We start from the raw sequence: 16,353 nt of genomic DNA, 5'->3' as shown, positions 1-16,353 counted from the left end.
TATTTATTCCACAAGAACTGAAGAAATGCAAACTTTTATTTCTATTTAAATTCTTTTTTTTTTTCGCCAATTTGGTTGTGTTTTATTGTGATTCTAATAGCTTAGTTTGTCTTAGCATCATTTATGCAGAAAAGTGGATTAAGTTGAATGGAGAAGCTAGACAAATAATTGCACTGGAATACACTTGAAATTTCATATTTTGCATCAAATCCGCTGAGTTTGTTTCTGTAAGAAATTAAAGACCAAATCTTAAAACTCTACCAAGACCTCTAAGCTGCTACTAAACACAGTATCGCCGTCTTTACAGCTTTGGAAAAGTAATTACTTTAAGATATCAGAAGAAGGGACAAATAGAAGAATTTTAAAAGACTGGATTGATTTTCAAGTACAGGGGTGCAAGAATGGCTATGCGGTTCAGCAGTCTGCTTCTGAGCCACATAGTTTTGGATATAGTTCCAATGAACGGGTGGTACATTGAGCAAGTGTCTTCTATGATAGCCCTGGGCAGATCAATGACTTGTGAGAGAATTTGGTAGACAGAAACTGAAAGGTCATTGCATATATGTGTATATCATCATCATCATCATCACCATCATCATTTAGCATCTGCTTTCCATGCTGGCATGGCTTAGATGGTTAACTGAAATTGATAAGCCAGAGGGCTACACCAGATTCCAATCTGATTTGGCATTGTTTCTATGGTTGAATGCCCTTCCTAATGCTAACCACTCCAAGACTGTAATGTGTGCTTTCTATATATCACTGGCATGGATGCCAGTTACATGACACTGGCATCAACCATGACTACAATTTCACCTGGCTTGATGGGTCTTCTTAAGCATGCCATATCACCAAAGGTCACATTTTATTGCCCTCATGAGGGCCAACATTCGAAAATCATGGAATTGTTTCTCCATAAGGTGATGCTGTAGGAAGTGCTGACCTCGAGCAACTGTAGAACAATGAAGAAATGAGTGATATAGATATCCATTTTATACGGCTCAGCCAATTAGCGCTCTGACAGAGATTCAGGAATATAAAATTAAGAAGGAGAGAAGACAAATTCAAAGGTTGATGTATATATTCATTCAATCCATATCAATGAAATTCACCATGGTGTATAATATACATACATAGATGCATTAATCTATATGATGTATAAAATTTCTATGAATTTATAAATACATACATCTACACAAAAAATTATAAATATATGAAAATTCATAGACATATAAAAATTTATAAACACATAAAAATTCATAAACATAAATATATAAAAATATGAGTCCATAAATGTACCTGCAAAGTCCAAATGTTCAAATTTGATTCAATGAAGAGGAAGATAAAAAACCGAAAGCAAAATGATTCATAAGGAATCTAAAACATGTATAAAATTCATGTATAAAATCTTACAGCCGTTTCGAAAAGATATAGGTTGCTATGGGCGAGCTAACTCTAACCATAGCATTTCTCTATATTTCTCTCATCAGAGTTAATAGATTCCCAAGGTTAAAACTTTAAAAGAAATGGTAGGTTAGATGATTTTTAAAAACCGAATGTTTAATCAGACCATTCTCTTCAAGAAGATGATGTTAAAGTTATAGCTGCAGGCTAAAGTGCATTACAACGCTATATATAATATGAAGTTTTAGAAGAGTCCATAATATGAAGGAAGGCTAGATTAGATAGTGTCATCTACTATAGCCCCAGGTTGACCAAAGCTTTGTAAGTGGATTTGATAGGTGGAAACTGAAAAAAGCCAGTTGTATACATGTATATACATTTATGTGTGTGTATCTTTGTGTTTGAGTTTATACCCCACCACCACTTGAAGACCAGTATTGGTTTATTGGCATCCATGTAACTTTACAGTTCAACAAAAGGAGACCAATACGATAAGTACCAAACTTTAAAAAAATACAAATGCTATTTGTTTGACTAAACCCTTCAAGAAGGTACCTCAACATGGTCACAGTCTGATGATTGAAACTAGTAAAAGATAAAAGATAAAAAAGATATATAAACACACACAAAAGATAAAAGATAAAAAAGATGTATAAACAAACATACACACACATATGTGTGTATTTTTGTGTAGGTATATATGTGTGTGTATATTTGGGTATGCGCGTGTGTGTGTGTTTGCGAGTGCTTGTTTGTGTCTTCTCTTCATTATTGCACAATAGTTGTAAATGATCTTCACCATCATACAACTGGTGTTGTTCATTTCCAGTCTGTGATGGAAATATATTAGATCATGGGAAAAGATACCTTGTTTGGAAATGTGAGCATTGGTGACATGAAGTGCGTCCAGCCATAGAAAATCTACCTCAACAAATTCTGTCTGGCTCTTACAAGCATGGAAATTTGAAAATTTAGGACTATTTTAAAATGTGAAATGCTATGTGTGTAAGAGTATTCATGAATGTGTGGGTGTGTATATGAGTTTGTATGATCGCATATGTGTGTACATATATATACACATACATATATATATATATATATACACACATGTGTATGTATGTGTATATACACACACACGCACATACACAAATATATATATATATATGGCACATGAGATGCACCATTTTGAGCGTGGCCGTTGCCAGTACCACCTGACTGGCTCCCGTAGGATTTTAGAGTGAGATCGTTGCCAGTGCCCCTGGACTGGCTTGTGCGGGTGGCACATAAAAGACACCATTTCGAGCGTGGCCGTTTTCGTGCGGGTGACACGTAAAAGCACCCACTACACTCTCTGAGTGGTTGGCGTTAGGAAGGGAATCCAGCTGTAGAAACTCTGCCAAATTAGATTGGAGCCTGGTGTAGCCATCCGGTTGCACCAGTCCTCAGTCAAATCGTCCAACCCATGCTAGCATGGAAAGCGGACGTTAAACGATGATGATGATGATGAGATATATACACACACACACACACACACACACGCACACACATACACACACACACACATATACAACAATTCTATTGACAGGAAGTTCGAAATGTCTCCATGTACAGCTTTATTCAAACTGTTTGAATAAGCTACACATGGTGAAATGCCAGAATCACTAATGAAATTATCGCACATACATACACACACACAATTTATGTGTCTGTGTGTACACATGCATGTATTTATACATACATGTGTGTCCACACACATGCACACACACACACACACACACATGTACATGTTTTGTACTTTAAGTAGACATGATTCTTCATACTTTAACCTTCACAACATCAGACATGTTGGTGTATATATATATAGAAATTATGAAACAAAAGCCTACAACTTTCTTTTATAAGTTAAAAGTAGCTTTTACTGGCACCATTAAAAAGCAAAAATAAGATATATGTCAACAAGGTTGTTAGCCACTTTGAACAAACAGCACTGTCTTTATGATGTTCAGATTTGGCTGACTTGAAGGATAAAGGTTTAAATACACATCAACAGCTATGATTAATAAGCTCCTAAACCCAATTGAATCTCTCAAGCATTTTTTTAGCACTTTTTACTACTGATGACAGAAATAATTTTAAATCTGATATATGAATCACCAATGAATCTTTTTGATAGAAATTTATTGATCTTTATGACATTTGAATGATATATATTTTTTAAACTTTGACATTATACAATATATTTCCATTTGGACATTTTCATTGGTTCCAGAAGTCAGTGATTTTTCTAGCTTGCCTGATGTCCCCTTCGTATCACAAAGCCATTCTATTATTTTTCAACTGAATAACACAAGTTTTTGTTGTGGCTGTGAGGTTAAGACAATCTCTTTGCAACCATATGGTTGCAAGTTCAATCCTGCTATGCAGCATCTTTAGTATGTCTCTTTTGCTAAAGTTTCAGGTTGACCAATACCTTGTAAGTAGAATTTCATAAAATAAGACAAATTGTACAGTAGTCTGTTCTCTGTGTGTGTATGCACATGCTCTCACACACACACACACACACACAAACACACACACACACACACACACACACACAGAAATATATATTATGTGTATTACAGTTTTAGAATATGTACACCACCACATCTCCACAAGTTATAAGAGGTAACTGAAAAAGTTGGCAACAGGAAAGGCATCCAACCATTATCTGCATATCATTTCTGGTGATGCCAGGATCATGCCTTGCAGCTTCTCGACTTTAAATTTGGCTTCCATGCCTGAAATTCCTTCCACTTTAGATTCAGCTGTAATATCTAGATAATCAGCTTATAGGAGTTCCAACTGACAGCCAATCTTAAACTCCTTTGCAATGGCCTGTGTGATTATATGAAACAGGAGAGGACTGAGAACTGAGTGTTGATGGAATCTACCCTCACACTAAATTCATCATTGAAATTATTTTTGAGTCTCATTTTATTTACTGTGTCTATATAAATAGCTTGTATAACCCTCAAAATCTGTTCCTCTATGCCTAATTTCCATAGTGACCACCAGATTACAAGGTGTGGCAACTGGTCAAAGACCTTATCCAGGTCAACAAATGCTAAGTATAGTGGTTTGCTCTTAGCCAATAATGTCTTCAGCAGTTGTCTCACTAGGAAGATTGCATCTGTGGTACCTCTGTTGGGCACAAAGCCAAACTACATTTCATCTGTTATAACTCTCTTTCTGATCAATTGTGCCTTAACTTTCTCCATCACCTTGGGCCATGGCTGGCCCAACATTTTAATATCTCAGTAATTCTCTCTCTGTAAGATTTCTCCTCTGCTCTTATAGCAGCTTGCAATGATGTTACTATACCAATCATCATGTATGCTACCTTCCTGCAATATTTTATTTACTATGTGGGTGATAATCATGTGTTCTTTCTTAATCAGATATTTTGAACATCTCAATAATAATTCCCAAAATGAGATATAAAATAGTAAACTGTAATTCCAATTGTCCACAACAGAAATGAATAAGAGTGTACGCAAGATAAGAGTCCCAAGGCGAAAAAGAATAAATCCATAAAATGAGTCAATGTATAAAATATATCACCTGACAGAGTCAATAAAGTGTTCAGCATCTTTCTCTACCTTCATGTCTTTCATCACCTTATCAACCACACTACCATCAACCAGAATTGCTGATTCCCTTGTTTGGTCAATATAATAGAGCCCTTCCCTTATCCTATGAAATCTTCATGTTTAAAAGCCAATCATACCAACACCTCCGTGCCTCTTTCTTGCTATTGACAATAATAGCAAGTATGCCTTCATTATTTTGGATAGAATTCTCCCCACTGATGCCTCAGTTCTAGATATAATGTAGGAACAAATAATGATATTGTACCCAGATAATGATGTTAATAACAAACAAAAAATATTGCAATAATTCCCAAAATGAGATATAAAATGGTAAACTGTAATTCCAATCGTTCATGATGGAAATGAATAAGACTACACTCAAGACAAGAGTCCCAAGGTGAAAAAGAATAAATTCATGAAATGAGCCAATGTATAAAATATATTACCTGTTAGAGTCAATGAAGTGTCACCCAATTGGATGAATAGGCATAAGCTAAAATGATAAATGAAGTATGAGTAGGAAAATGTCACCTGATAGAATTATACCACATGATTGGATGAACAAAAATAGACAATTAATAAACAAAGTTTTTTGTTGAATAACCCCAGTTGTCTCACTTCTCTCTAACATTCTGTTGCACAATCAACCCTGAACACCTCCTGCCCTTGGACCACATGAGGAAGAATATTTACAAAACTCTTTCTTTCTGCTTCTCCTTTAACCAGGTGAGCCTAACACCAAAATACCATTGTAGCTACTTTATAATGTTCTCTGCTACTAGCTTTTTTCATGCCAAGCCTGTCTCTGAGCTTTTACAGCTCTCTCTCTCTCTCTACCATGTCCTTTCGATGCCATGTCATCTTTGGTTTGATTGAGACTTTGCATCAGTCACATGTCTGATCTGGAACTATCCGCAAGCTATCTCATAGGATCTCCCAGTTGCAATTCATGTTATAAGTATCTAACTCTTTTTCCTTAGATTCATATGCATCAGTTAGAATTTCTCAAATCCCTAAACCTATTACCAACTGCAGATTAGGTTTTCTGTCTCTGCATTGTCTTCTGTCTCAGAGTCTTCCTAGCCCTGACACTAGAGTAACTAGCCCCTAATCTATAGCATTCTTCACCAAGAAAGGTTTTGGTATTTACAATTGCCCAACTTACCCATTTCCTAGTGTAAATGAAGTGTCTCTGTGTATGTGTGTGTGAGTGTGTTCTTTTCTTTCTCCATTTTTTCTCCCTTCATCTATTCTTTCTAGAGAAGAGCATATGCTTAAAATCTAAAAACTTTTCCTTCTATTTTTTTTTCTGAGCATAAACCTAATTATACTCTGTATTTTTCACCTTGCCTTTGTGTTATGTATAATTTTAAAAAATGTTTTTATATAATTTTTGTACCACACACACAAATATATACACCCACATACAATGTACACACAAATACAATCACATACCTTTTGCTGTGAGTGAACTTCCCTGTTATCAAATTGGTTATTGTTTACATAAACAATAGAGTTCACCCCATCCCCCAACCAAAAGCTACACTATCCACACAAATGAAAACACAAATCTATGAATTTGCATATGCACATATGCTTAGGTATACACCTGTGAGGAAATACTTTAAAAAGACCAGTGTAATATATACACCATACGCAAGTGTATGTAGTGGTGATGGTGGCTGATGATGATGATGATGACAACACTGATAATGTTGATAATGATATAATACACTTTAGAATAAAATTTACTTTGTAATAAACAAATGACCTCTCCTAGGAGTTGAAAAAAAAAATTATCGTATTTACGATTCTAAACATTCAAGTTTGTCTTTGAATGCATTTGAATGTTGAGGTTGGGGAAGATAGAGGTGGCGGTGGTAGAGGGGGAGGAGAATAAGTTTAAAAACAAAAAAAAATTAAATGAATTGAAAACATATGCTGTTTGAATTGAGTTCCATGGTATCTTAGCAAAAGAAAAAAAGTGTTTCCATTTTTTACAAACAAAAACCAAAAAAAAAAATGAAATGTCCTATAAAACAATAGTGATAAACAGTTGTCACACGATGGCCCACCCCTACTTACACAACCTAAAAGTAACAAAAACAAAAAAAGACAAATTAAAAGTTTTAAAAACGTAAAATGGTATCTTTACTTCAATGCTGTTAAATGCAAAACTATGTATGTCTGTGTCTGTATGTGTGTGTGTGTGTGTGTGTATATATGTGTGCATGTGTATGCATATATATATATATATATATATATATATATATATATACACATAGACACACACATACATTCATATACACGTATCTATATATATATATATATATATATATATATACACACATAGACACACACATACATTCATATACACGTATCTATATATATATATATATATATATATATATATATATATATACACACATATATATGTTATCAATTCAAATATATCTTGCAAGTATTGATTATTTTCTCAATATTATAGATAACAAACACCAAACGTCAATGTTTGACTTTAATTTTTTTTTTTTTTTTTTTTTTTTCACTTCACTTCCTAAACAGGATAAATTTCCGAGACTTCAGAAAACATCAGGAATGAAAAATTGGGAGGTGGTTGGAATGGACGCAAAAAAGAAAAACAAAAAAGATTTTTAAAAAGAGAGCAGGAAAAGGAAAAAGAAAGAGAGAAAAGAAAGTAAGAATTTGTCAAGTCTTCTTTTTTTTCACTTCCTATGCCCTTCTACTATGTGTAATATATTACATTTGGTCCCAGGTTTGGAGACAAATATATAAAGAACGCAGATGAAGAATAGGAAAGGTTTGATGCCAAAAAAATTGAAAGAAGAGAAGGGTGAAGAAGATGAGAAGGGGGTACATTTGACCATACTTGGTAGGACATGGTTCAGACAAGATCTAATCATTCATACACTCTCAAAAAGACATTATTTTTATTTTTTACTCTCAAGAAGTTATGATAGCTAAAGCAAAACCAAAGAACTGAAGAATTGCACTGTTTTCATTCTCAGGAACAGTGTATCTAGGACTATTTTATGCAATGTGACCCTTGTGTTTTTGTTTTGTTTTGCTTTGTTGTGTTTTTGTTTCTTTTTGTTTTTTAAGATGTTTAGAGAGAATTGGATACCAGGAGGACCTGGTAGACATTTCTGGTAAATTAAGTGACAACATGGGGGCTCTGTTGTCTGTTCATTTACAATGTTGATTTACATATATATATGTCTGTGACAGGAAATGAACCTGGAAACTTAATTTAACAACTGGACTTGCTGTTCTAAAACCAGAACCAATGTCACATTTTAGAACAACAGCAATAAGGCTTAAGGAGAAAATTGTGCTTACTAAATACAAATACAGTAAAGTGTCAGACATGTGGTGATTTGAGCAGACAAAAGCACCCTTTTGGAGCATTTGCAAGCTGGCTTCCATCCACATGGTTCTGGGTTCAGTCCCACTGGATGACACCTTGGCCAAGTGTCTTCTACTATAGCCCCATGATGATAAAAGCCTTGTGAGTGGATTTGGTAGACAGAAACTGAAAAGTAGCCTGTTGTGCGTGTGTGTGTGTGTGTGTGTCCACCACTGCTTGACAACCAGTGTTGATGTGTTTACATACCTGTAACTTAGTGGTTTGACAAAAGGGATCAATAAAATAAGTACCAGGCTTTAAAAAAATGTACTGCGGTTCATTCATTTGACTAAAATTCTTCAAGGTAGTGCCCCAGCAAGGCCACAGTCTAATGACTGAAACAAGTAAAAGATAAAAGATATCCAGTTTCATAACTTATCAATGATCATATCAATTATTTTTATTTGCGGTGGTAGCATTTTAAAGATGTCTGTATATGTTAATCTATAAGAATTCTAAAAGACAAAAAGAAAAAAGTACATCAATTGTTCTTAAAACAACATCCTCCAACATTTAGTCAATTTCAGGGAATATCACCCACCTGAAGATGATTGGAGAGAAGACAGACAGACATAGCATGTCAATATTGATGAGAATAACCATTCAAGTTCAGAAATGTAATCCAAAGGCAAACATTCAGCGTTATATTATGAAGATCTATTTTTCCAACTCAACATTATGAGGTAGTATCAGGAAATCTCCAGACCACAATCAACCCTTTGGAATTTAAATTGGGCATGACTGGCCCAAATATTCTATGTGTCCTATGCTAAAACTGACCAGACCCAACATTTCATACTTGCTCTACAATGACATTCTAAATATATACAAACACATTATCAAAATCTTGAAGCTACAAGATAATGCATGATTAATTCAAAACAATGTAAATAAATAGGCAATACATTTGACAAAGAAATTTGAATTCTAAAGGGTTTTTAAAATGTACACCAGTATTCCAATAAATAATGCCTTATACGTATTCTTTATATTTTGACACCATCCTCTTTAATTTAGTCCTCTTTGCAGCATACAGCAATCCCAGTGTATTTTCATTGCAACAAAAGTATCATTGAAATTCTGACTCTGAAGGTCATCTAATACTGTCTGTCACTGTTTTTAAGTTTCATCCTCATCCCAAAGTAGTGTTTCTTCAGTTTTAAGTGCACTTTGCAAAGCACAGCAAAGTCCCAGAGGGATTTGTCAGTTAAGCACAGAGAAACGAATTTCACAGCAATGTGATGCATGTTCAGGTCTTCTGTATGAATATCCTGGCAATCACCATAATTAATTCTAATCATATGAAGTAGCTGATGGATTGTCTGACAACAGTCTTCAAGAGTGACTTCATAAATTTTTATCCATATCTTCTGACATTTTGGTAGTCATAATCACCCTGAGCCTGTCTTGGTTCAGAGTTATTAATCTTGAAATATGCATATTACTCAAAAACCTCTCTTCGATCTAAGGAAATTTCTCCAAAACTCTAAGAACTATTTCAAGGGTCTTGGTAGCAGACGAACTGGACTTTGTGAAAATCTTATATACCCATTGTACAAATCACAGATCTATTTTAACACAATGTTATAAAACTTTGTGTAAATAACTGAACTCATAGCTCGTATGAAGCCTATTTATAGACTAAGTAACTAGGGAAGTTACCAATGCTCATCAGTTGCATGTACAATTCCAATGAGCAGTGCAAGCACAGCAGTTCATAAACTTTCTGATAACACATTCCAGTAATATATTTTTCAAAGCTATATTGAAATTGTTTTGTTACGCAAATCCATAAGAATTATAAAAGGCAAAAGCAAAAATTATAAGAGGCAAAGAAGTACATTTACTCAGAAATGTACAATACCAATTCCTTCTGGAAATTATGCAGCAGCTGATCTATAACAGCTGAATAATAGTAACACTTGTGGTTAGAAATTTATCCTGCACAATAATTTAGACATAATCCAGTCAATATTTACAGATTTCCTGACGCTTGAATATGGCAAAAATACTTTTGACATTAGATTTCTTAAATGATAAAGCTATTGGAGATAATCATTTGACCTTTACGTAGAATTGCACAGACCACATAAAAATTAAAATAACAACAACAACAATAATAATACCATGAAAAACAGTCAATAAATATCTGATTTATTGACAAAAACAAAACAGTTGGAGCTGAGCAGAATTGTATATTAACATTCTAAACTTTAAAACAAAAAAAACAAAAACACACAACAAAATATTAAGAAGAAAGTGAAAATATTTTTAAATATTTGCCTATTACTTTTGTGAAGTACTTGAAAATATTTCAAGAAGAGAAATTCAAGAGTATGGTACATTTTGATAATTAAACTTCATGTTTGGTAATCAATAACGTTTGAGAAATCAATTATATCCACACAATTTTCTTTCTCCTTATATAGAAATTAATAACAGCAATAATGATAAAGATGACAATGATAATGATGATGATCATGATGATAATAATAATAATAATAATGATGATGATGATGATGATGATAATAATAATGATGATGATGATGATGATGATGATGACAATAATGATAACAATAATGATGATAATGACAATTTCTTTCTATTTGCCACAAGAGCTCATTCATTCAATATAAAGTGTGTTATAAAAGGAATTACAAGATGGATAGGAATACATAAAAATATATAGAAATATATATAATTCCTTTTTTAATGTCTTGAAGTGCACAGAAAATCAAACATAATAGCATGTAAATAAATATAGAGTTGAAAAACCCTTTGGATAGAAAAAGTCAAAGGCTTTTGGAACATGTTGCACCTTACAGCACACCTCATGGAGTTTGTGTGTGCATATATATATATATATATATATATATATATATATATATATATATATATATATATATATATATATATATATAACTAGAACCAGCAAAAATACACATACACATTAATACATATATGAGTGTGTGAATGTAACCTTCAAAAGCACTTTCACACACATGTATACACATGGCGGAACTTCCACCTACCAAATTTACTCAGAAGGCTTTGGTTAGCCCAAGGCTGTAGTAGAAGACAATAGCACAAGGTGCTGCACACACACATACACACACACACACACACACACACACACACATACATACATACATACATACATACATACATACATATATATATATATATATATATATATATAGACATATATATATATATTGCTCTGTGTGTGCATGTGTGCTGCCTATGTATGTGCTGGTTCTACCAATACAGCTATGCTCATATCAGGTCACCACCATCAAAACAACAACTGTTCTGCATCTAATCACACACACACACACACACACACACACACACACACACATGTAATGCGCACGCATATTACATACACTACAGGTAGAGATGAACAATTTCACAAACAGGCACAGACAGGCACAAACAGAAACAAACAACAAATCATATCATGGTGACTAAAGAGTGTCATATTCTGTATTATCAAAGGGAAAAATTAAATTTATTTGGACAATTTTCCACTGGAGTTTTACAACGATTTCCATTTAGATCATGAAGCCAGTTTATACAGGTTAGCTAAGAGAATTTACAATCTACATCCATGAATTTGGAGCAACACCAAGAGGAATTGATCAAAAGAAATTATAGAATACATGACTGAATATTTGGAAGCAAATATTGAGATCTTGTGTGACAGTTTATCTAACTACATAATGTAACCGCCTACAACTATATAGCTATATCCCCACCCTTCTCATGCTCTGTTGTGAGTATATATATATATATATATATGCATACACACACACATATCATCATCATCATTTAATGTCCATTTCCCATGCTGACATGAGTTAGACAGTTTGACTATGATAGAACTGGTGAGTCGGGAGAGTTGTACGAGGCTCAAGTCTGATTTGGATTGGTTTCTTTGGCTGGATGCCCTTCCAAATGCCAACCACTCCAAGTGTGTAGTGGGTGCCTTGTACGTGCCACTGGCACAGGTGCCTTTTACATATCATCAGCATAGGCCATGACAACGATTTCACTTGGCCTGGCAGTGTGGTAAGAAGTTTGTTTCCAAACCACATGGTTCTAGTTCTTCTCATCATGTGTGGCACCTCAGGCAAGTGTCTTCCACTACAGCCTTAATCCAATCAAAGCCTTGTAAGTGGATTTGGTAGATGGAAACTGAAAGAAGTCCATCATGTGTGAGTGTGTATCTGTGTGCATGCGTGCACATGCATTTCAGCAAAAGACACTGATAGAATAAGTAGCAGGCTTAGAAAAAAAAAAGAAGTACTGGGGTCGATTCATTTGACTAAAATTCTTCAAGGTGGTGCCCCAGCATGACCACAGAGTAATGACTGAAACAAGTCAAAGATAAAAAGATAGTATGACATTAAATGTATGATATGTATGTTGCAATGCGAATGTGGGTGTGCACATACATACATGCATGTGCATACAGATATGTGGCGGACTTGTAAATATGTCAATTCATGCAGGAAGCACCTCACACAACTTTCAAATTACAGTAAAAAAAAAAGAAACCTCAATTTACGACAATGTTCTTGCAAACATACACACATATGCACATGCACATACACATTCAACTTAGAGCAGCAAAATATGTATACATATATATATATATATATATATATATATATACACACACACACACACACACACACATACATACACACATTTATGTGGAGGGGGTCTGTGTGTCGGTATATGTCTGTGTATGTATGTGTGTGTGTATATATATATATATATATATATATATATATATATATATATATATATATATATGAAGACAAAAATAGTAAAATTCAATAAAACTACTAAAAATGATAATAATGACCCAAAACGCATCTATTTTCATCGTCAACGGTTTCTCATAGATTAAATAATATAAGAAATATAGTAGAAAACAGGGGCGGGGTAAAAAAGAAGAAAAATAAATAAATATAATATTCAAAGTATCTTCTGATCCAGCTTTCAATCTTTCTTGTGCCATCTTAAAAATGTTCAAATATCTTTTTTTTTTGTTTTTATTTTTTATGAATAAAGCATATAAAATGTTATATGTGCATAATACATAAGTTACTTTCAGCATAAAGTAATAAAACTGGTCTTTTCGGCAGAGCAACAACAACAACAACATCAAAAGATTCTAGTTAACCTTGATAGTGATTTTATGTCGCCTTCAGTAATCCCAAGTTCTGAAACAGCTTCATAATAAATGCAACTATAAAATTATCATCTCCATATAAGCAAAAGAGACTTTTATATTATAAGACAAAAATGACAGTTAACCATAAAGATGTAACATTTTGATGTTTAGAGAGAGAGAGAAAGAAGAACAGCTTGGGAGGTTGTTATTTAATTTCTTTTCTTTTTTTTTCAGATTATTTTAGCTATCATGGCTAAGGCCATGCTGTAGCACTGGCTTGACACCAAGCAAATTCTTGAGAAACTAATTAGTTTTTCCTTGAGATAATTCACTTGGAAAACTTGGAAAAAATTTTGCAGTTTGATCCATTATCATAAAATCCTCAAATAAAACTTAAGGCTGAAAAAATCAATAAAGTGCAGTATGAATGACTCCAACAAAATGTCCTAGGTTATCACAGTTGGATGCAGTTTCAGCAAGACTATGTTGACAGAGAGCAATGACTAGTTTAGATGAACATAAAAAGCTGGGAACATTGCTGACACAAATGTAATCTACTAAAATGAAGAAACATTTTGCAAAGCAACCTACTGACTACTAAAACTATGTCTGCTTCTATTCTTGCTGCTGGCTTAAATTTATAGCTTTATGGTTAAGGCACTAGACACATAAGCTACCTCTGTCTCAAAATAATCCTAAAGTAAATAGTGAACTTGGCAGTAATGAAACCATAAATCAATATGAAAGACAGGTTTGCAGTTTCTGTAAACATATAAATCAACCATATCTAAACCAGTGCATAACAGGAACGTATTTTACTAAATGGATTGATAAAAAGGAAGGTAATTCCTAGTGGGATTTGAACTCAGGATTAAGGGAAATTTAATTCTAATACTCTATTAGCTCAGCCAACTACAACAGAGTGACAGAATTAAAAGGTTATTTTTTTTTAAGTTTGGATTGAAATAGTTCTGTTCCAGGGTAATGAGGCCTGAGTTGTTGGTGTCTGATGATGACAAAGTTTGTGTTCTCAGTGATGTGAATGCATGTGACTCTGCAGTTCAAAGATGGAAACACACAAGAACCCACAGGTGTCACAACAATAGTCTGTTGTCTGGATGGAAGTGGATGCTGCCCTGTGACATCTGTTCCTTGAAGCAGTGAGAAGGCAGCTGCTGCTCATGAAATGAGAGACATCCACACTAATCTGTTTGCAGTAGAGGCTTCAAGTTTGTATGGAGCAATGCCACAACATTTAAGGCTACTTTTCAGGTTGTCCTTGTACCTCAGTTTAGGCCTTCTTTGTTTGTGTGAGGCCTGGGTAATAACAGTAATACTAACAAGAGGGGTAAGCACTGGACACCAGTCTTTTCTATGATTTGCTCGCTTTGTTTCATCAATGTTTGTAAAGCTGAATACCTTCCTGACAGTGGACTTCAGCATAATGGTGGTGCATTGGCTTTGTCCTCAGTGATACCCTAACATCCAAAACTTATAAGAATTTAGATCTGGTGAGTTGGAAAACAAGACTTCATTGAAATTTTCACTTTGAAATAATTCTGCATACATTTTAAAATCTGCAGTATCAATATTCTAATCTAAATGAGAACAATAAGTCCATAAGTCAGAAATATCACTGACCACTCACTCATTCAAACCAAACACACTGCTGACCACTCTGTATACACTTTTCAAAAATAAGGCTAGGGATCCTTTTCACACTGACAGAGCTTTGCAAAAGACATTTCTTTAGTGAATCAGACATGCACATGGATGTAAAAGCATGGAATTTTGGGTATATGTCTTCTACCATAGCCTTGTGTTAAGCAATGTCTCATAAATGAAGTTGGTGTATGTGTGTGTGTGTGCGTGTGTGAGTGAGAGAGAGAGAGAGAGAGTGTGTGTGTGTGTGTGTGTGTGTGTGTGCATGCATGCATGTGTGTGTGCATGCATGTGTGTGTGTGTGTGTGTGTGTGTGTGTGTGTGTGTGTGTGTAAGCATCAAGTCATTGAAAATTCTGCACTCAATAAATTTTGTCTAACCTATGCCAGATGGTAAAAAGAACTTTAAAAAACAATGACAATGATGGTGATTAATGAAAATCCAGCTAGATACAATATTAGGTTTAGTGGAGCTGCTGATCTGGTCTTAAATAAGGGTCACAGGTAAAAGCAAACTGACCAGTATTGAAGGCATAAGACTTCATACATTGTAACCTACTCTTTATGGAAACAACAGAGAGCATGGAAGAAGATCCTCACCACAGTAACTGCTGCTGTGAATATTAGGGAATATCTCAGGATTAATTTTTAATGAAACAATCTACTACCAAACAAGCAAATGAATGATAAATAGGCATATGGTCGTCTCAGTTTAATTTTATCCTTAAACTTAGTTTAACATAAGTTGTTGTTTAATCTGAGCTCAACCATCACTGGACAAACCTATGATGACCAACGTATTCCAGCTATACTCATCCTATCTTTTATTTAACCCTGTTATATCTAACACTATACAGAGTGTCCCAGAATTAACAATCTACTTCAGTGAAATTGAACAATTTTTCTAAAAACTCACTTTTATTTAGGTTTATCATGTTGACTATGTGTTAAAAAGTGTATAAATTTAAAATTTTTTTTATGATTTTATAATTTTTAGAATTCTTTTTATGATTTTGTTTTCATTCCTATTGAATCTTGCTTATCTGT

The 16,353-nt window shown here is 34.0% G+C and overlaps 1 protein-coding gene across 6 annotated transcripts in view; it reads right to left on the bottom strand.

The window, feature by feature from the left end:
- LOC106877306 (all trans-polyprenyl-diphosphate synthase PDSS2) overlaps nt 1–16,353 on the bottom strand; it is a 902,595-nt gene that overhangs the window by 480,600 nt on the left and 405,642 nt on the right. The window contains exon 7 of one of the 6 annotated variants that reach the window (XM_089350834.1): nt 85–225. The exons of the other annotated variants lie outside the window; for them this stretch is intronic. Within the exon in view, the coding sequence (XP_089206960.1) occupies nt 205–225 (21 nt within the window). The 3' untranslated portion in view covers nt 85–204. Of the gene's footprint in view, nt 1–84; nt 226–16,353 lie in introns of those variants that run through there. 6 annotated transcript variants of the gene reach the window in all.

Source organism: Octopus bimaculoides, chromosome 4 (genome assembly GCF_046866305.1).
Source record: "Octopus bimaculoides isolate indiv1 chromosome 4, ASM4686630v1, whole genome shotgun sequence".
NCBI classification, from domain to species: domain Eukaryota; kingdom Metazoa; phylum Mollusca; class Cephalopoda; order Octopoda; family Octopodidae; genus Octopus; species Octopus bimaculoides.
Note: the sequence above shows the minus strand (reverse complement) of the source record. Positions and strands in the feature narration are given on the sequence as shown.